At 56.4% G+C, this 20,251-nt stretch overlaps 2 protein-coding genes across 5 annotated transcripts; one reads left to right on the top strand and one right to left on the bottom strand.

The window, feature by feature from the left end:
* Positions 1-1,043: 1,043 nt before the first annotated feature.
* On the top strand, positions 1,044-3,802 carry OCEL1 (occludin/ELL domain containing 1). Of its 3 annotated transcripts, none has more exons than XM_003123490.5 (6): positions 1,044-1,134; positions 1,476-1,652; positions 1,782-1,969; positions 2,730-2,895; positions 3,125-3,178; positions 3,403-3,802. In XM_003123490.5, exons 1-6 carry the CDS (start codon positions 1,066-1,068, stop codon positions 3,523-3,525), a joined length of 777 nt encoding a protein of 258 aa, XP_003123538.1. In that variant the 5' UTR covers positions 1,044-1,065; the 3' UTR covers positions 3,526-3,802. The 3 variants fall into 3 exon arrangements, with proteins under 3 accessions (XP_003123538.1, XP_005661245.1, XP_084868574.1); XM_005661188.4 differs by having other exon boundaries at positions 3,273-3,802; XM_085012448.1 differs by lacking the exon at positions 2,730-2,895.
* Positions 3,803-7,850: 4,048 nt separating this feature from the next.
* On the bottom strand, positions 7,851-19,976 carry NR2F6 (nuclear receptor subfamily 2 group F member 6). Of its 2 annotated transcripts, XM_085012447.1 has the most exons (5): positions 18,978-19,243; positions 15,449-15,525; positions 15,264-15,358; positions 10,068-10,652; positions 7,851-8,600 (listed from the first exon to the last, which is right to left on the bottom strand). In XM_085012447.1, exons 3-5 carry the CDS (start codon positions 15,274-15,276, stop codon positions 8,326-8,328), a joined length of 873 nt encoding a protein of 290 aa, XP_084868573.1. In that variant the 5' UTR covers positions 15,277-15,358; positions 15,449-15,525; positions 18,978-19,243; the 3' UTR covers positions 7,851-8,325. The 2 variants fall into 2 exon arrangements, with proteins under 2 accessions (XP_084868573.1, XP_020939233.2); XM_021083574.2 differs by lacking the exon at positions 15,449-15,525 and having other exon boundaries at positions 18,978-19,976.
* Positions 19,977-20,251: the final 275 nt, after the last annotated feature.

Here is a 20,251-nt window from a genome sequence, read left to right as displayed (position 1 = left end):
CAGGCAATTTCACTTCTAGGCATTTATCCTACACAATCTTCCATAATTGGCCAAAGAAATGTGCACTGAAATATTCTTTCTACATATTGTCTGTAGTAGTGAGGAACATTTATTTGTTACTGAATTAAGATATATCCAGAAGGAGACACTATTAACTGCTGCCTCAAGGGATAAAGATGGGTGAGAGTAGTTCCCTTTGTGATTCAGCGATAATGAACCTGACTAGTATCCATGACGACGTGGGTTCCATCCGTGGCATTGCTCAGTGGGTTAGGGATCTGGTGTTGCCACAAGCTGTGGTGTAGGTTACAGATGAGGCTTGGACCTGGTGTTGCTGTGGCTGTGGTGTAGGCCAGCAGCTTCAGCTAGGATTCAACCCCTAGCCTGAGAACTGCCATATGCCACGGATGCAGCCCTGAAAAGACAAAAAAAATTAAGATGGGTGAGAAATTCGCTTTGCCCTAAGCATCTTTTCTACTTGAATTTTCTTATCTTTTTTGTCTTTTTAGGTACACACCCTCAGCATATGGAAGTTCCCAGGCTAGAGGTCGAATTGGTAGTTGCAGCTGCTGGCCTACACCACAGCCACAGCAATGCAGGACGGGAGGCGCCTCCTGTACCTAACACCGTAGCTCACGGCGACACCAGAGCTTTAACCCCCTGAGCATGGCCAGGGATCGAACCCATATTCTCAAGAATACTAGTCGGATTCTTAAGCCACTGAGCCACAATGGGAACTCCCCTATTTAAATTTTCTATGCAAGCTTCCAGTGATTATTTAAAGAAATAGTTTTAAAATATAATCACTGAGTAAATAGATAATTGCAAATTCTCCAAAACCACCAGTTTTTCAGACAAATAAACTGGAGGTCAGAGAGAGGGAGTCTGGCCCCAAATACACAGCAGGCAGTGGTCTCCGTTGGACTTGAACCTGAGTTTCAAGGGTGTGGGTCAACGTCCCCGTTCGACAGGCCCCGCCCCCTCACCGCCAGCCACACCCTGTACCGCCAGGCCCCGCCCCCGCCCTGCTGATCAACCGAGCCAGTTCAGTCCAGCCGGTAGTTAATGCACAACACGGACTCTAGCGCCTGTTCGGGAGCGGACCCAGACTCGGAGCCCCGGACACTGGGACAGGTGACCAGGGGAGGGAGTAGTTCCTACAGCCTGCAGTCGGGCCGGAGATCCCGAAGGTTTTGTTCCGCGCGAGGTCCTTGAGCTTCGCACACTCCTGCGGGAGAGGTTATGGCAATGGCAGCGCCGGGGTTAATAGAGCCAAACCTGGGCTGGGCGGTGACGTAACGGATCATTTGCATAGCGCTCTTCCGGGTTACGCACTCGGCGGAGGGGGTTTATGCAAATGAGGGCGGAGCTGGAGAACGTGCTAGCGGATGGAGAGTTTGGTGCGCCAAGATCCACCTCCTGTCTGTCCTTGCTATTTCACGGTCCTCCATGCGCGTCCTCTTCCGTGTCCACAGGCCGCGCGTCGACCGCCCCCGCCACGCGGGAGCCACGACTCTCCCCGAAGGACCCACTCACCGGCCCGGGGGCGCCCGAGCGGCGCCGCCCGGAAGCCGATGCCCACTCGGGAGCCCCTCCACACCTGCGGCTCCCGGGGAAACCTGCAGACCCACCCGCCTGGCCCTGGTCCCCCGGTGAGTCTGAATGGGAGGCGAGCCCACAGGCTGGACCTAGGCATAAGGATTCATTCCCCCCTGTTTAAGGGATCTCAGCTTCCCGATACCCTCATTAACTCCAAATCGTGATTCCTGCGGCGTCTTCAGCGACCGGTGCCTGGAAGCCTCAAACCCAGCGCGCCTCGCCCTCTGTGCCAGCCCCAGCCCGGAGCACACAGAACAAGGCCCAGGAAGATTGTATTTGAGGATGAGCTGCCCCTGGGCACCAAGAAGTCTATTAGAGCCGTCCCCAAGGAACAAATGCCTAGGCTCCACCCAGTTCCTGACTATGAGCTGTGAGTGTCTCTGCTGTGGTTCCTGATGCCTGGGAACAGGGAAGGAGTACTGAGGTTGGGGAGGGTGGTTGTTTTTTTTGTTGTTGTTTGTTAGTTCGTTTTCTTTTTTAGGGCTGCACCAGCAGCATATGGAAGATCCCAGGCTAGGGGTCAAATCGGAGCTGCAGCTGCCAGCCTACACCACAGGCACAGCAATGCCAGATCCGAGCCGCATCTGCGACCTATGCAGCAGCTTGCAGCTACTCGGGATCCTTAACCCACTGAGCAAGGTCAGGAATGGAACCCATGTCCTCATGGATAGTAGTGATATTACTTTTTTTTTTTTTTTTTTTTTTTTTGCTTTTTGGGGACACATGTGTGGCATATGGAAGTTCCCAAGCTAGGGGTGGAATTGGAGCTACAGCTGCTGACCTACATCAGCTACGTGGAATCTGAGCCACCTCAGCAATGCCAGATCCCCAACCCACTGAGCGAGGCCAGGGATCCACCCCTCATCCTCATGGATACTAGTCAGATTCATTTTGCTGTGCCACATCGGGAACTCCCACTAGTCATATTCTTAACCTGCTGAACCTCAGTGGGAACTCTGAGGTTTGGGTTTTGCCAAGTAAATAAGAGTTTACCAAATAGTAAAAAGAGAAAAAGTGCGCTTGGGGCAAAGAATCCGACATGGACAAAGAAAAAAAATTACAAAATCGCACTGAATGGAGAAAAGAGAGATTCTTTACACTCGCACTTTGACTCCCTTCCCACCCTATAGTAAGTACCCATCAGTGAGCAGTGAGACGGATCGAAGCCGCTATGTTGCAGTGTTCCAGGACCAGTACTCAGAGTTCTTGGAGCTCCAGCAGGAGGTGGGCTCTGCCCAGGCAAAGCTCCAGCAGCTGCAGGCCCTGCTGAACTCACTGCCTCCACCCCAAAGCCAGGTCAGCACCCAGGTGGAAAACCCCACGCTATAGCCCTTCCATGTGGCTCAACCTTGGCCTCCAGAAATCCGTTGGGTTCAGATCTCTGGGCCTCTCCTTCAGGCTGGGTGGCACCACAGCACATGGGCCAAGGTCAGCCCTTGAGGTCCACCTTGTCTGTCTGAGCCTGTTTTCCCATCCATCCTTGGGTCCCATGCTCCCTGAGCACCCCCTTTTTCTCCCCTTGCAGAAGGAGGCCCATGTTGCTGCCCGTGTCTGGAGGGAATTTAAGAAGAAGCAGATGGTGAGTCATGCCTCCTGAGTCCTAGAGCCTGGCCTTTGCACACGCCTGTGCACACACACACATACACACTCTCCCTCTTTCTCTCCCCCATGAGGCTGGGACGCTTGTGCCCTGTTTCAAGGAAAGAGAACTGAGGCTCAGAGAGGGAAAGGCAAAGGGTCAAGCAGCTTGAGAGCCACAGGCCAGACTGCCAAAAGGACTTCCCTGGCTCTTGCCCTACTCAGGACCCCAGCTTCCTGGACAAGCAGGCTCGCTGCCACTACCTAAAGGGCAAACTAAGGCACCTGAAGATGCAGATCCAGAAGTTTGATGACCAAGGAGACAGCGAGGGCTCTGTGTACTTCTGAATGTCCTAGCCAAGAGACAGAGAGAAACATGGGGTGGGGCTCGGGGCCCTTCCCTTACTTCTCTGCCCAGCTCCTGGCCTTAGCTCTCGCTGTTGCCCACCCCTGGGGTACGCCTTCCCTGATTTCAAGTGACTCTGCCTTTAAGGCCCAGATCTGATGGCCCGTCCTCCAGGAAGCCCTCCCAGAACCTCCTCTGGGACTCCCAAGGAGACCCCAGATCTCAGCCCGTGAAGCGGGTCCTACCCTCCATCCCAGTGGAATAAACACCTATTAAATACCTACTGTGTACAGCTGCATAAAACTCCTGATTTCACTCTTTGCCACCAAAAAAAATTGTTTTTCCATTTTCTTTTTAATGGCTACACTTGAAGCATCTGGGCCAGGGATTGAACTCTCTCCTCCTCAGCCAGCCGAGCTGCTGCAGTCTGATTCTTCTTTTTTGGCCGTCCCAAGGCATATGGAGTTCCTAGGCCAGGGATCAGATCCGAGCCGCAGTTGCCACCTAAGCCATAGCTGCGGTAATGCCGGATCCTTAACCCACTGTGCCGGGCCAGGGATGGAACCTGCCTCCCAGTGCTCCCAAGACACCAATGATCCCATTTCACAACAGAGGGAACTCCTGCAGTCTGATTCTTAACCCACTGCACCACAGCAGGAACTCCTTTCTTCCATTTTCTAGAGGCTCCAAAAAAGGGATTTGTCCAGGGTCTCTGGGTGGGCTGTGAACCCTAGTCTGTCCAGGAGGTTCCCTCTCCTCCAAGAGGTCAAGTGGCCTTTGAGTGGGAAGCTGAGGGGCTGACCCCAGCATCACCTCCTCTGCCAGGCTTGGGACAGGGGAGCCCCAGGGCAAGAGTTTCCACAGGTCCATAATGGAAGCAAAAGCAGCCAACAACCCTAGTCTTTCTGGGGCAGCGTCCTGAAAAATTCATGGTGTGATGCTGGGGACTGTGTGAGGGGGGCGAACTCAGGTGTCCTGAAGGAAGCTCAACACTAACCCAGTTAAATGGGTCCCTCTGATTGTCTGCGTCTCCTAAAAAATGCAGGCTGAACTGTGATTGACACCAGCTCTGTGCGAGCATATTTCATGCACCAAATCCTGGGGGAGGGTCCCCTGATATCCACCCTATTCTGGGCCCTGGGTAGGATGGGTGGGGAACATGTAGGACCAGATCCCTGCAGGGCCCTATGATGGTGGCCCAGTAGCTACTCTCTTCAAGTTGGAGCTGCAGCTGGGGCCTACGCCACAGCCACAGCAACACCAGATCCCAGCCACATCTTCGACCTATGCCCTAACTTGCTGCAACACCAGATCCTTAACCCACTAAGCGAGGCCAGGGACTGAACCTGCATCCTCATGGATACCAGTCAGGTTCTTAACCTGCTGAGCCGCAACAGGACCTCCGTTGAGTCTTGGTCTCCCAGCAGAGCCATAAGGATCAGAGACAGTCAGGCAGACTGTGGGCAGAAAAGGCAGTGCCAGCACTGGGTCCCAGGTGCCACCCACCTCCCACAGAGGCCTGAGTCCCAAGATCGATCTTCAAGGAACCTGTGTCCTCAAGGAAGAGGAACAGAGCAATAGCAATAACAGAAGGCTAGATAGCAGAGTCCTGACAACCAGGGAGACTCAAGATATCTTCCTGCAAAAGAGGCCATATGGGGAAGGTTTTGTAGGAGAAGTATGAGTTCAGCAGTCAGGCTTGGAGAGGCATCCTAGTCTCTGGCCACCGGGAAGCAGGACAGACACCTTGGTCTTGCTCCATCCGCAGATGTCATGTGAATCTGAGAAATGAGGCATTGCTGTCCAGCCCAACTGGAGTGGACATAAATTCACTGACACTCAGGACATCTCAGAAGATACCTACCTGGGGCAGAAACCAGCCCAGCCTCCAATGGGAGAGCCCAGTAGCCTTCCATCACATTTCCATCTCAGTCCCCTCCTGGGATGGGTCATACCCAAGAGACCCTCATTCATTTCTCCCCATCCTCCCAGATCTCCCAAACATATGGACATGGGAGAGACTGAGGTGCTAGAGGGGAGTATTTTATTTATTTATATTATTTTTTAATTTTCTGTCTTTTTGCCTTTTCTAGGGCCGCTCCTGTGGCATTTGGAGGTTCCCAGGCTGGGGGGGTCTAATCGGAGCTGTAGCCGCTGGCCTAAACCAGAGCCACAGCAACTCAGGATCCTAGTTGCATCTGCAACCTACACCACAGCTCACAGCAACACCAGATCCTTAACCCACTGAGCAAGGCCAGGGATCTACCCACAACCTCATGGTTCCTAGTCGGATTCATTAACCACTGAGTCACCATGGAACTCCTAGATGGGAGTATTTTAGAGGACTGCAACTGCATTAGGCTGAGCACTGATACAGCCTGCAGCCAGTTCTCTCACTGTTTTCAGAAGGGCATCTTTTTTTTTTTTTTTTTTTTTTTTTTTTTTTCTTTTTAGAGCTGCACTCAAGGCATATGGAAGTTCCCAGACTAGGGGTTGAATTGGAACTGCCAGCACAACTGGCAGCAATAGCCACAGAAATTCAGGATCCAAGCCACATCTGTGACCTACACCACAGCTCATGGCAACACCAGATCCTTAACCCACTGAGTGAGGCCAGAGACTGAACCCTCGTCCTCATGGATACTAATCGGGTTTGTTACTGCTGAGCCACAATGGGAACTCCCCAAAAGGGCATCTTTGATAAAGGCCAAGCTGCTGCAGTGACAACACTGGATCCTTAACACACTGTAAGGGCCAAGAGGTGCCACCCACCTCCACCGTCTGGGCCCTTTCTGCCCACCTTCTAGAGCCACAGTCCCGGCAATAAATTCCATAGGCACCTTTCCCACAGAGCTGGGCCACAAATTTCTGAGGCCAGAGTGGCAAGCTCCCTGGTGCCCAGCATCATGCTACATCAACTCAGTTTCACATTTCAGTCTGTCCTTAGAGGTCCCCACCTTCCAAATACCAATCGCCAAAACAGTCAAGAGATTTTTGGCTGCAACCATGGCATGTAGAAGTTCCCAGGCCAGGGACTGAATCTGCACCACAGCAGTGACCCAAGCTGCCGCAGTGACAACATTGGACCCTTAACACACCCCCACAGTACTCCAGGAAGTGTTTTTTTGCTTTTTTTTTTTTTTAATTTACATGTGAGAAGAAATCAAATTTAAACTGGCTCTGGCACAAAAAGGGAAGTTTCGTGGAATTGAAACACTCATGTGTTTCAGGTATGGCTTGATCCAGGGGCTCTAAAGACATCCTGGGAAATTGGTCTTTCTCTTTTGGTTCCGCTTTGCTTTAATGATATCCTCCTAGTCCCAAATCCTGCCATCACTCTCACTGGCCCAGTCTGGGCCACAAGCCCTCCCTAAACTAATCACTGTGGCCAGGGAAATGGAAGGCTTCATCTAGGCTGAGATTATGTGAAAGAACTAGCCCCAAATGTTACTCTCAAGGACACTGGGGCCTGACATCATGATTAAGGGTTGGCCAAAGAAATATTGTTGAGAGTTCCCATTGTGGTTCAGCAGTTAAGGAACCTGACTAATATCCATGAGAACACAGGTTTGATCCCTGGCCTCACTCAGTGAGTTAAGGATCCAGCGTTGCCCTGAGCTGTGGTGTAGGTTGCCGACAGGGCTCGGATCCCATGATGCTTTGGCTGTGGTGTAAGGCTGGCAGCTGTAGCTGATTCCACCTCTAGCCCAGGAACTTCCACATGCCACAGGTGCAGCCCTAAAAAGAATAAAGAGAACAATAAAGTGTTTGATCCAGGGCTTGTGTGCAATCTATGAGGCTCTCCTTTAGAAGCCAGAGTCTGAATTCAAACCTGCGCCATCTGCTGGGCTCAACTTCTAGACTCACTAGCTGACCTCAGGTCCCGCACCCTGCCCTCAGCCTCAGTTTCCCCACAAAACTGTCCAATAAGGGAGTTCCCATCATGGCTCAGTGGAAACGAATCTGACTAGCATCCACGAGAACACATGTTCAATCGCTGGCCTTGCTCAGTGAGTTAAGGATCTGGCATTTTCGTGAGCTGTGGTGTAGGTTGCAGACGCGGCTCGGATCCCATGCTGTGGCTGTGGTGTAGGCCAGCAGCTACAGCTCCGATTAGACCCCCCAGCCTGGGAACCTCCAGATGCCGCGGGTGCAGCCCTAAAAAAGCTAAAGCAAACAAACAGACAACAACAACAAAAAAAACCTGTCCAACAAAAACATCAAGTAGGACTGTTGTTAGCTTGTGGCTGTCCGGATGGCTGGGAGTGGGTACCCACCTTAGGGTGCCCTCCATTCCACTCTCCCCTCGCAAAGATAAGGGAGGCAGTACAGGTAGGAAACTTCTTTATTATTGGCCTTGATTCATTCATCATGTAGTGTCCAACGTGGATTACGTGTCCAGAGGATTCACCCGGGACACGCTACCCCTGCCCCACTGCAGCTGCCCCTCCAATCCAGAGGCCAGGACTTTGTCCATCACACCAGAGAAGCTGACCCCACCACGAGTCCATGCTTAGGGCACTGAGAGACAAGGCTGTCCTGGGACTGGACCCTCAGTCCCGCCCCTCGTCTTGACCAGGGGTTCTGGGGAAGACTTGGCTGGAACCTAGACAATCAGTCTCTTTTTGGTTTCATGATCATTTAGAAAACAGAAAAGACAAAACATTTCACAGTCTTTAAAAAATAGGAGTCTGAGGAGGGAAGCTGGGGTCCTTCCCCCCCCCCCCGGCTTGGGGTGGGGGCGCCCACTGGAAGCCTGAGCATCCGCGCCCCTTAAGGTCTGCAGACCCAGCCCCGTCCAGTCACTGGCCCGAGCCATAGGGCCAGTTGAAGGTACTTCCCGACAGCAGCATGTCTCGGATCAGCGTTTCTATGGGCGTCTTGCCAACGAGGCGCATGAAGAACAGCTGGGAGATGAGGGAGGCGGGGACGGCGCGTAGAGCCGGGAGCCGCAGCAGCAGGCGCCCAAAGCGCTGGGGTTGCGATGGGTATTGAGCACGCACGTACTCGGTGAGAGCCACCTGCGCCTTCTCCTGCAGGCTCTCCACATGCGCTGGGTCTGAGAGTCCACAGGCATCTGGGGGGGGGGGCAAAGGGAAAGGTCAGGAGAGGGGGTGGCAGAACACAGCACCCCAAGGCTGATGGGGGTAGGGTGGGGGCATCACTCAGGGCTATCGGTAGAGAAGGGGGACACTTAAGAGTTGGAAAATGGGGACCTAGGGCACATACGGGGTTATCTAAAGCAGTGCTGGTCCTCAAGAGATATTAAGATAGCCTCAGCTGAGGAAGATGACACAGGGGCACAGGCAGTGATGTCTGCTTGGAGTTCCCACTGTGAAGCAATGGGATCAGCCGCCTCTTGTGAGCACTGGGACAAAGGTTCCATCCCCAGCCAGGAACAGTGGGTTAAGGATCCCACGTTGCCGCAGTTGCGGCTTAGTTTGCAATTGTGGCTCGGATCTGATCCCTGGCCCGGTAACACCACAGGGCCGCCAAAAAAGAAAGAAAAAAAAAAACCTCGAAGGGAAGAGGGGGCTTGGGAGAGGACCTGGAGAGGTAAGCAAAGCCTAGAGAGGATATTCAGACAGCCCAGAGGGGCCTGGGATGTGAGTGAAGATGACAGTCCCATGAATATGGGGGGCTGAGAAAGTCTCCTGGGGAAATAAGGAGGAGCAAAGCCATATTTATTGGATGAAAGCTACCCCCGGAGTAGCCTGGGTATGATTCCCGCATCCCTGGTGGCAAGGAAACCCCTCAGGGGACCCCGTTCCAGAGTGCAGAGCTAGCTGCGCCACCACTACCTACAATAAAGCAGGGCTTTCATGCTGGATGGTTACCCAAGACAGGGAAGGAATTTGGTCGGCTCCGCCCAAGTCCCACCCCCTCTGGGAGGGGCTCCAAGCCAAACACCCCTACCCAAACCAACTTGGCTGTGGGTTGCCACTGGAGGCCATCGGGGCAGATTAGGAGCCCTGAGTCAGAGGTCTGGGGGCCCAGAAATCAGGAAGTAGGGGGCCAGAACCAGAAGAGCCAGAACCAGGTGCCAGGGCACCCTTACTTGGCAGCTCTCCATAAATGGTTACAGAAAGAGCGCCCTGATTTGGCAGATGAGGAGCAGAGAATTTAGGGAGAACGGAGATCAGGGAGTGAGGGCCAGGACCAGGTGGGAGACCTCCCTCCCGCGGCCACCACCTGTCATTCTCTTGTCAGTGCCAACTGAGCACGATGGGCACCTTGATGAGGGGGTGAAGGGTGGAGGTCTTCGGGAGCCTGGGAATCAGGGAGAAAGGTTTTTGGGACCTGAGTTACAGGTCAAGGGGATCCGAGCTCCTGGGGAGACCTAGCATCACGGAGTAGGGCCACCAGGGTGCCACATTGTATCACCTCCTCCACTATCCCCCATCAGCGCTCAAGCCGCGTGCTGGGATGCAGGTCTGGATGGCTGTGGGTCGGGGAGTTGGGGGCTAAGGGGGCCAGGATCAGGCTCTAGGTCGCCCCCTCCCCTTCCCATGGCCGCAGAGGCCCCCATTCCGGCGCGTCTCACCAGGCGTGAAGAGCGCGATGGCCTTGAGGCAGCCGTATTCGGCCGAGTCGACCTGGAGGCGGCCTAGCTTGTCCACCTGCTCCTGGAAGGCGCGCACCTGGTCCATGAAGGCCACAGCGCGTTCAGCGGCCATGGGTGCAGCGTGCAGGCCAGCAGCGGCCAGCAGCGGAGCCGTGTGCAGGGGCAGCGCTGCCTGCGCCGCGTTCAGCACGAAGAGCTCGCTCCAGCTAAGGCGCAACAGCGCCACCTGGTCGGCCACCGGCAGCTCGGGGAAGAAGGGCGCGTGGCGCGCCCACTCCACGGTGCTGAAGAGCAGCCTCGCCGCCAGCTCGCACACGTTGTCGATGCCCAGCACCGCGCCTGCCGCGCCACCCCCGGCGCCGAAAGCGCCCGCTGCGCCCGCGCCGAAGCGCCCGGCCGCCGCGGGATAGGGCTCCGCGCGTAGCAGCTGCGCGATCAGCTCCGACACCGGCTGCCCCGGGAAGAGGTCTCCGCCGGCCGCCGCCAACGCCGAGCCTGGAGGGCTTCCCGAGGAGGCTGCCACCGCGCCGGGCAGCGAATGCGGAATCCGGCCCCGCTGCACCGCTGCGAAGGGGCGATGGGGATAGAGGAAGAGGAAGAAGAGGCGGGGAGGGAGGGAAGATAGGCACCCCAGCAGAAGATGGGGTAGGAACAGGAGAGGGAGGAGGGGAAGAGGGAATGGGGGGGTCAGGAGATGCCAGAGGGGGAGTGACAAAAATGGGACAGGAAGGAGATTGGGGAGCAGAGAGGGAAGAGTGATGTGTGAGGGAGGAGGAGGGAAGGAATGAGGGGGAAAGAGGGTACCAGGAGAGTCATGGGGGGCGGATAGGGAGGAATAAAGGGAGGAGATAAAGTTATCAGAGGGTCATTCAGCCCCCTCCCCTCCAAGGCCTCCAGCCCAGCTTTTCCCTGGACCCCTCATCCCCCGCCTTGGTCGAATAGCTTGTGGGGAGACAGAGACCAAGGTCCTGCAGGCTCCCTCTGTTCTGGCCAGTGCCCTTGGCCTGAGTCCATGTCCAGTCACCACTAGACTCCTATCTCCTGCAAAGGACTCTGTAGGGAGGGTGGCGGGGGCAGTAGGGGCCTTCTCCTGTGGGAATGGGACCACTGGGTGAGGGCTGATTTAATTCACACCTGGCCCCCTCCTACCGGCCTGTGCTCCACCTGTCAGTCATGTCCTCATCAGTGAATCATAAGGGGTCCAAGAACTGAGAATGGGTCTAGGTTTGGGGCTTTTTCTTTTTTTTTTTTTTTTTTTTGGCCTCACCCCACAGCGTATGGAGTTGAGATCCGAGCCACAGTTGTGACCCACACAACTTTAACCTACCCTGCTGGGCCTATAATCAAACCTGTCTCCTGGTGCTGTAGAGACACCACCAATCCCATTGTGACATAGGGAACGCCAAGAATGGGTCTAGGGAGCAGCACCTTCCTAGGACTTGTGGCCAGTGGTCAGCCCACCTCTAAAACAAGTGATCAATAAGGGCTAGGCAGAGTTCCCACTGAGGCCTAATGGAATCGGCAGCAGTTCCTGCAGTGCCCTTCATTCACAGGATGAATCAGGCCCCACACAGGGGTTAAAGGATGTGGAGCCGCTGCAGCTACAGTGTAGGTCCCAACTGTGGCTTGGATCTCCCTGGCCCAGAAACTCCATATGCCCCAGGGCAGCCAAAAAAGAACAAAATTAGAAGAAAAAAAAAAAAAATCAAGGCTGGGCATTGACCTCTCCTATGGAGATGGGATTTTGCTCTATCTCCCAGCCCCACTCTCCAGGTCATGGCTCTCAAGATCTGGTCTCATCTGTCTGGGTCTCTGCAGTGACCTCAGTGCTAGGAGTGAAGTTCTGGCCAGTGATAGGTGCTCAATAAACATTAGATGCCAGAGTTCCCTTCGTGGCTCAACGGTTAACGAACACGACTAGGATCCATGAGGATGTGGATTCAATCTATGGCCTTGCTCAGTGAGTTGAGGATCCGGTGTTGCCATGAGCTGTGGTGTAGGTCGAAGACTCAGCTCAGATCCGGAATTGCTGTGGCTGTGATGTAGGCCATCAGCTATAGCTCCATTTCAGCCCCTAGCCTAGGAACCTCCATATGCTGCAGGTGTGGCCCTAAAAAGCAAAAAACAACAACAAAAACAAACAAAAAAACCATTAGATGCCATCAGTAGCCTTGCAGCCTTGCCTATGAAAGGGTTCCCTGCTGGCCTTGGCCAGTGTCCCCAGTGATCAGATAGTTAAGAAGAGGGAACCTGAGGCACAAAGGGGGGGTGGCTGTATGCCAGCCTGGCCTGTGCCACAGTGGGCGGGGTGGAGGGGCCGACTGGGCTGGATGCCAGGCAGCGGCTAATTAATGAGTTTTAATGACTGGCATGCCCTGTCTCAACACCTCCATGAACTCCTAGTCAACCCACCACAGAGAGGGGGAGGGGGACGTGAGTGGGAGCCAGGGGCTAGCAGGGCTGATCAGGGAAGTAAGAGCTTGGGTTCAAGCCTTGCTCCATGTGATTTCAAAGTCTTAGGATCATCTGTCAAGTGGGTGTAGCCAGATAAGGCCTGAGAATGAATCCAGTCAACCCCTGGCCCACTTGGTTCTAGACCCCACCCCAAACATTCCTCCATCACCCAGCCAGGTTTCCACCTCAGGGCCTTTGCACTTGCTGTTCCCACTTCCTGAGAGCCCCTTCCCCAGCTCTTCCTCCTTGCTCAGCCTAGACTCTGTAGGTTCAAATCCCAACCACAGTTCTACTGCTCTCCATACTGTTTCCCCATCTATAAAATGCAGATGATAATAATAGTTACTAAATAATAATATATAATTACTAAATTAAATGTGGATGTATCAAACTTGCCAGCACAGCACGTGGCACATAGTAAGGGCTAAATGGATAGTAATTCAAGCCAAGTAACATTTATTAAGCACCTTCTTAATGTTTTGGGATCTAGTCTAGGCACTGGAGATATGTCAGAAAACTAGACAGACAAAAAGTCTCTGACCTTGAGGAGCAGCCATTCTGATGCAGGAGCAAGTAAATTATTGAGCAAGATAGATGGCTCGAAATAAAAAGGGCATGGTAAAGGGTAATCAGGAGGGCTTCTATAAGGAGGTGTTGTCTGTGCAAATCTTTTATTTTTTTGTCTTTTTATTGTCTTTTTAGGGCCGCACCCATGGCATATGGAGGTTCCCAGGCTAGGGATCTAATGTGAGCTTCAGCTGCCAGCTTACACCACAGCCACAGCAACACCGGATCCGAGCTGCACCTGCGACCTACACCACAGCTCACGGCAATACTGGATCCTCAACCTACAGGAAGCCAGGGATCAAATCCATGTCCTCTGGATGCTAGTTGGGTTCCTTAACCGCTGAGCCACAACAGGAACTCCCCATCTGAGCAAATCTTTTTTTTTTTTTTGTCTTTTTGTTGTTGTTGTTGCTATTTCTTGGGCCGCTCCCGCGGCATATGGAGGTTCCCAGGCTAGGGGTCCAATCGGAGCTGTAGCCACCGGCCTACGCCAGAGCCACAGCAACGCGGGATCCGAGCCGCGTCTGCAACCTACACCACAGCTCACAGCAACGCCAGATTGTTAACCCACTGAGCAAGGGCAGGGACGAAACCCGCAACCTCATGGTTCTTAGTCGGATTCGTTAACCACTGCGCCACGACGGGAACTCCCATCTGAGCAAATCTTAAAGGAGGTAAGACAGGAAGCCATGCAGGTATCTGGTGGAAGAGTGTTCCAGACAGTGGGAACAGCCTATGTAAAGGCCCTGAGATAGGGCTGTGCTTGGGGTATGAGCTGAGATGATTATTTCTACCCCAAGACTGTGAAGATCTGAAACCCTGATTTGAAATACATCAGGGGAGTTCCTGTCGTGACGCAGCAGAAACGAATCCAAGTAGGAACCATGAGGTTGCGGGTTTGATCCCTGGCCTTGCTCAGTGGGTTAAGGATCTGGTGTTGCCATGAGCTGTGGTGTAGGTTGCAGATGCGGCTCGGATCCCGCGTTGCTGTGGCTCTGGTGTAGGCCGGCAGCTATAGCTCCGATTAGACCCCCTAGCCTGGGAACCTCCACATGCCTCCAGGGCGGCCATTAAAAAAAAAAAAGAAATACATCCGGAATTTTTTAGGTCAAATGAACAAGTGGAGGGAAAAATCCAGCTGGGGGGGTCAGTCACCCCCAAACTTAAAAGGACCGAAGGGAGGAGTTCCCTGGTGGCCTAGCCAGCTAAGGATCGGTGGCATTGTCACTGCTGCTGTGGTGTGGGCTCATCCTTGCCCTGGGAACTTACGTGCATGCTACTGGTGAGACCCCCCACCCCCAGCCAAAAAAAAAGAACCAAAGGGAGTGATCAGATTCTGGGCAGCTGCTGCCACCTTCTTCCACAGAGGCCCAGCAGAGAAGAAACCAACTTAAGAGCAAGAGACTCGGTTGAGATGCTGGGAAGAACTGCCGGCCCGGCTCATGAGACTCCAGGCAAAGTCATGAAGCTCAGCATGGTAGCCATCAGTCAATGAGCCAGGTTCTGCTACGGAGCCCAGGGAGGGCTGTGTGTGGAAGTGTCTGGGTTCCACTTGAATTCTAAAAGCATTTGGTGGAGCTCTAGACTCAGCTGCCCTGCACATACCCGCCCAAGTCTCCAGGGCAGGAACAAGGGGCTGGGCCTCCTTCTGGCTCCCAGTGCCCCAGGTCAGGGAGAAGGGTAAGCTGCCCTTTGCCTTAATCGGGTGAGTTCCTGCCTTGGGCAAACACAAGGCAGGGGGTGGAGGGTGGAGGGAAAGCAAATCAAATAAAAAAATATATCCTTGTTTAGAAAGTAGTGGCCAGACTAGAGGGCACGGGGGCTCACCAGGGTGTCAGGGCCAGGGAACCTGCCTCAGAGGCCAAAGGGGTCTGGGGAGAGTCTGGGGTGAGGTAGGGGGAGAACAACTCTAACACGGGCTGGACTCAAGGGAGTCCCTTGCATCCCAAGCTCCACTGCAGCCACCAGGCAGCCATGGATAATTGGATTCCTCCAGCCCAGGGCCAGACCCAGGCTCACAGGATCTCAGGATCGGTGCTAATGAGGTTAGCAGGCGCCAGACCCCGCCCCCTGCTGCTCCCAGACCCTGGGAGAGGGAGCAAAGGGCAGGCCGTTTGTTCACCCCCTGCCTGCCCCACCCCAGCGGGTACTCACCCTCCTTCCTCATGCCCACCCGGAAGCACTTCTTGAGGCGGCAGTATTGGCACTGGTTCCGGTGATGCTGGTCAATCTGGCAGTCACGGTTGGATCTGTGGGCATGCAGAGGTCACCACGGGGGTTACCGTGACACCCATATCCTGCCCTCGGAATAACCTTGTGAGCCACCTTGGAAGCTGTACCTGAGAACCACCAGTGCTCTCCCGAACCAGGGCTGGGTAGACGGCCCCAAATGGGCACAGGGGCTAAGCCTACAGGTCTGCCAAGAAGAAAAGAACTATTTGGGTCAGTGGTGAAAGGTAAAGAACAGTCTGTGGCAAAGGGGATTCGCACACACCAGGGAAGGTACGTTAGAACTGGGTTTTGAAGGGTGAGTAGAAGTTCCCCAGATGAATGGAGAGGCAATTCCAGGGAGAGAGTGCAACGAGAACAGAATGTCGGCAATGCCAAAATATGGAGGCCTCAATGCGTTCATTTTATTTGGTCACTGTCTGGCCAAGGGGCAGGGCCTTTGTCTCAAGGAGATGCCAGAGAAGAAACACAGTCAGGGAGCAGGGCCTTGACAACTGACTAAGAGAGGGGCCAGTCTTTTATGGGGTCACAGCACTGTGGGGCCCCAGCATTACTGCCCTGCACAAAGCCACCACTGATGAACAAATAAATAAATGAATGAAGAACTCTTGCACACTCCTTTCAAGATCCCAAACCCCTCCTCTGGACAGAATTTCCAACTCCTAACTGATCCCACGAAGCTTCCTCTGGGTGGCCCTCAGGGATTATTGTTGCCTCTTCCAGGGATGGAATAGGTGGCCCTGCCCTGTGAGGCAATGAGCTCCCCGTCCAAGGTCAATCCCAAGCAGGAAGGTTCAGGCCCTGGTTCTTCAAATGTCCCCAGCACTTTTTCCTGCCCCTGCCCCTGCCCCTGTGCTCCCTCCATCTCTCCCTCCACCCTGGGGTTGGGGCATTTTGAGGCCCAGGCCTGGGGCAGACACCTTGGAGTCCCAGCAGGGCATCAAAAGGGTACCCAGAGACAGTCACAAAGTACAATACATACTGAATGAAGTTAAAATCAAATACATCCCAGCTGCAGACACCCAGCCCCAACTCTTGGGCTGCGACCTTTCTGTGGAGTCTTGGATTCCTCGTTTGGACATGGGAGACCAGAGGCCAGCTCCTTATGGGACGCGCTCATTCTGGAGAAATTTGGGGCTTTGGGGAAGGGCATCAAGATCCAGGCCCCAGCTGCAAGTCCAGTGGCAGGTCCAGTTGCACTGAGGCTCTGGAGCGCCTTCGTCCTGCAGCACCAGCCTCTGAGACCAGGCCTCTGCCCCCTACCCAGCCCGAGCCCCCAGGAAGAGGCCCTGCTAGGGCAAAGGGAGCTCAGGCAGAACCAGAACAAAGCCCAGCAGGCAGGCGGTGGGAGGGTCCTGGGCAGCCGGGTGGAAACAGCGAGGCTTCAGGCAGGCAAGCAGGGGCCCAGCTCAGGGCCCCCTGACCTCAGGGGAGATGCTGAAACTTTTGCCTCAACTTCTCCAGTTGTTAAGTCTGGACAGATCTTCTGTCCCTTCGGATGGGGAAACAGTTAAGTTCTACCTGTTATCCCACCTAAAAAACATATGCTTTGCCCAACCCCAAAGCCCAATTCAGTCTTCTCCCTGGGCTTCTGGCTTCCAGTCCAAGCTGATCATAGCTCTCCCATGCTCACACACCCTCCAGGGCTCCCCACTGCCCTCAGTCCAGCATTTCAGGCCCACTCAGCTGTAACTTCTCCCACGCCTGGGTGGTCTCATCTTACATCACTGCTCCCCAAACCTGCCACTGAGCTGAGTGTTCGCTGGAGCCATGCTCTCTGCAGGAGTGCCCTTCCACTTGCCAAACCCCTCATGCTTCAAGGCCCACGTCCTGTGGCCTTCCTGTGACCTGCAGAGTCCCCTGCTCCCCCCACTGGGATCCCAGACCATCCCCCCCTCTGGCCCAACCCAGAACCCACAGACTGGGAACATCTGTGTCTCATTGTGTCTCCTCCAAACTGGAAGAAGGCTGGGCTCGAAGCTGGGGTCTCTCTAGTGGGCCTGCATCAAATCACCCAGGCCAGGCCCTGAAGGGACTTTGCTGAATCAATAAGGAGCTCAGAGAGGAGCAGTGACTTCACCAGGTCACACAGCACAGGCCTTCTGAAGAACCTGCCAGCCCCCAACAATGCCCCCTCTCCCCCACCTTAAGGCTCCCTGCCTCCAGTGTAAGGGAATCGCTGGGACCCCAAAACTACATGAGCCCCTCCCCTGCCCTCCCTAAAGACCTGGCCAGAGAGCAGACTGTTATATTCCAGGAGCAAGAATGAGGCCAAAGTCTGGTGGCCCAGTTACCTCTGGAGGAGGGAGTAAGCCAGCTCCCCCCACGACACACACAGCCACCCCAGACAGGCCTTGATACCGGACCAGATGCCAAATTCCTGTTTCAGGTGCCTAGGGCCCCACCCAGTGGCCCTGCCAACAAGCCCTCCATCAGCAGCTCTCCCCGGGGACACCCTGACCCAAACTCTCCTGTCCCTCTTCCCAGCCCCACAGTCCCTGGTGCTAGGCCCCAACCGGGGCAGGGTCTCTTCCCGGATGATCCAGGACAGCCACCAAGGCGTTCCTGGGCCTCAGTTTCCCCTATCTAGAAAATGGGACTCTCAATACTGGCACCAGAGCCCAAGCAGGTTCCTGGAGGACACAGAGTAAAGGTTTAAAAATGGAGCCAAAGAAGGCTGACCAAAGAGTGGTAGGAAAGGGGGTCCTGGGCTGGACACCCAATGCCAGCAGCTTCTCCCCCAGACCTAGTGCCCATTATCAACCGGAGAAGCTAGCAAGGCCACGCCCTGTCAGTGGGGGCTCCAACTGAGGATAGCTCAGGGTTCCTAGGTTTCCCAGGGGAGGAAACATTCACCCCCCACCCTGTCTCAGAGCCCACCAAAGTTTCAGGGATTTTCCAGGAGCCCAGGTCTGCACCCATTTCTGGCTGGGGGGTGGGGCAGCCAAAATGTGGTCAAATCCAGCCGTCCTCCCTGACCTAGAGCAGCAGCTTCCAGTGACCCAAGGCCCAGGGTGAGCTCTGGGGGGTAGGGGGGGGTGTTCCCCCCTGATGGGCAGGTCCGACCCCAGAGCAGGGGCCCCCATGCAAAGGAAGCTGCTCTGTGCCACCCCGGTTTCACTACAGCCGCCACCTCAGTGGCCAGGGCGACTTTGGAAGTGATATTTGACCCCAAGGGCGCGCCGTATCGATCCGCGCGGATGCAGACAATGGCCCCTCGAAGCTGCCAGCTCCACAGTCCAAGTTCCACGTTCGATTCCCGCGGGGTCCCCCGCGCACCGAGATTCCCAAGGGAAGGGATGCCCTGCGGTTGGGGGCCCACTCCTGACAGCACCCCAACCCTCCCCGCACGGAGCTGGCCCTTCTCAGGAGAAAAAGAAGGGAGGGAGGAGGAGCAAGTAACTGGGGCGGAAGCCACAAGGGACCACCTGATGGGGGGACCTGCAACGATACAGCGCCGACTGTATACACAATCCCAGGAATGCAATGAAGAGGGGGAGAGGGAGCTGTGCCCCTATCTCAGAGGGGGAGTGGAGGCCCAGAGAAGGTCAGTGCCAGGCCCAAGGTGACCGAGCAGGTCAGAGGCCCGGCCCAGGCCGGGCCGGGTGCCCAGCGGCTGTGCGCTGATAGGGGGCTCACCGGCAGGTGTAGCTGAGGTTGCGGCGGATGCTCCGCTTGAAGAAGCTCTTGCAGCCCTCGCAGGTGAAGACGCCGTAGTGCTTGCCGCTCGACTTGTCCCCGCACACCACGCAGTCCACCTGCAGCCCCGGCCGCTCCTCGTCGCCCGGTTCAGCGTCGCTGGCAGCCCCGGGGGGTGAGGCCGAGTCTTCCTCCGCCGCGCGCGGGTAGCCGCCCGCCTTGTCCACGCCGTTCGTGTCGCCGCCGCCGCCGCCGCCGGGGCCGCCCCAGCCGCCGGTCACCATGGCCATAGCCCCAGGGCAGCGGGGCCGGGGCGCCCCCTCCGCGCTCCTCCTTCGGGGCACCCCTTTCGGCCCGGGAGACCCTACCCGGTGCGCATCCGGCCCCGGCGCGCGGGGGGCACCCGACTGCACCCCCCAAAAAAGTTTTGCAGTAACTTCCTGCGGCCGGTCCGCGCGCCCGGGCGGAACTGGTCGGGCCGGTTCCAGGCCAACTTTCCCACGCGTGCGCGGGGCCGGGCCTGGGGCCGGGGGGGCAACTAGAGGTGCGGGCCGGGGGCCCCGGGGACTCGCGCCCCGGCGCCCTGGGGCCCCGGCGGGGGAGCACGGGCCATGGCCCGGCCCAGGCTGCGCAGGGGGCGCCCTCTGGCCCGGTTGCCGCTCGGCCGAGGGCTGCGGCCAACTTAGCGGGCTGCCATCCGAGCGCGGGAGGCCAGGGGGAAAGTTTGGCCGCAAGTTGCTCGGCCGCCCGCGGCGGGGGGGAGGGGCGGCGGGCACGCGCCGGGGCCGGTCACCGCGCCCCCTGAGGCCGTCGGGCCCCCGGGCGGCCGCTCCGGGCCTGCAGGGCCGCGGGCCGGCGCTTCCTGAGCTGCCGCCCCCGCTACGGCCGCGCCCGCCCGGCCTGGGCCTGCGCCTGGGCCCGAGCCTGGCTCTCGCCGCCGCCGCCGACCCCGCGCGCCGGCCTCGCGCTGCGGCCGGTTTGACACACAACGTTCCATTCGCGGGGCGGGCGGGGGGCGGGGGCGGGGGCAGGGGCGCGCGCCGCGGGCTGGGGGCGGGCGCTCGTTGCCCCGGCGACGACCGCCCTTATAAGGACATGGGTGGCCGTGCGCGGCGCCCGGCGCCCGGGCCGGCGGGAGGGGTGAGGGCGGAGCGCGGGGCCGCTCGGCCTGACCCTCCCCCTCCCCCTCCCACCCCATCCCACCCCCGCCCTCACCCCGCTCCAGCCTTAACCCCTGCCGGGCCGCGGCGGGAACCTGGGCGACTGCTGCCCTC

This window comes from Sus scrofa, chromosome 2, assembly GCF_054392235.1.
Source record: "Sus scrofa isolate SSC_HxYL_T2T_F1_AM1 chromosome 2, Sscrofa_HxYL_maternal_Yorkshire_Landrace_v2.0, whole genome shotgun sequence".
Taxonomy (NCBI): Eukaryota; Metazoa; Chordata; class Mammalia; order Artiodactyla; family Suidae; genus Sus; species Sus scrofa.
The sequence above is the reverse complement of the archived record's forward strand: the minus strand, read 5'-3'. Positions and strand labels throughout refer to the sequence as shown.

Excerpts from the sequence above, each read along its gene's own strand:
- NR2F6 (XM_021083574.2), bottom strand. The coding sequence starts at position 19,267 with ATGGCCATGGTGACCGGCGGCTGGGGCGGCCCCGGCGGCGGCGGCGGC. Across the intron at positions 10,653-15,263 it reads GGTGGGCATGAGGAAGGAGG|CGGTGCAGCGGGGCCGGATT; the intron begins GTGAGTACCCGC and ends GCCCCTTCGCAG. Across the intron at positions 8,601-10,067 it reads CATCGCGCTCTTCACGCCTG|ATGCCTGTGGACTCTCAGAC; the intron begins GTGAGACGCGCC and ends CCCCCCCCCCAG.
- OCEL1 (XM_003123490.5), top strand. The coding sequence starts at position 1,066 with ATGCACAACACGGACTCTAGCGCCTGTTCGGGAGCGGACCCAGACTCG. Across the intron at positions 1,135-1,475 it reads AGCCCCGGACACTGGGACAG|GCCGCGCGTCGACCGCCCCC; the intron begins GTGACCAGGGGA and ends CCGTGTCCACAG. Across the intron at positions 1,970-2,729 it reads CCAGTTCCTGACTATGAGCT|TAAGTACCCATCAGTGAGCA; the intron begins GTGAGTGTCTCT and ends CCCACCCTATAG.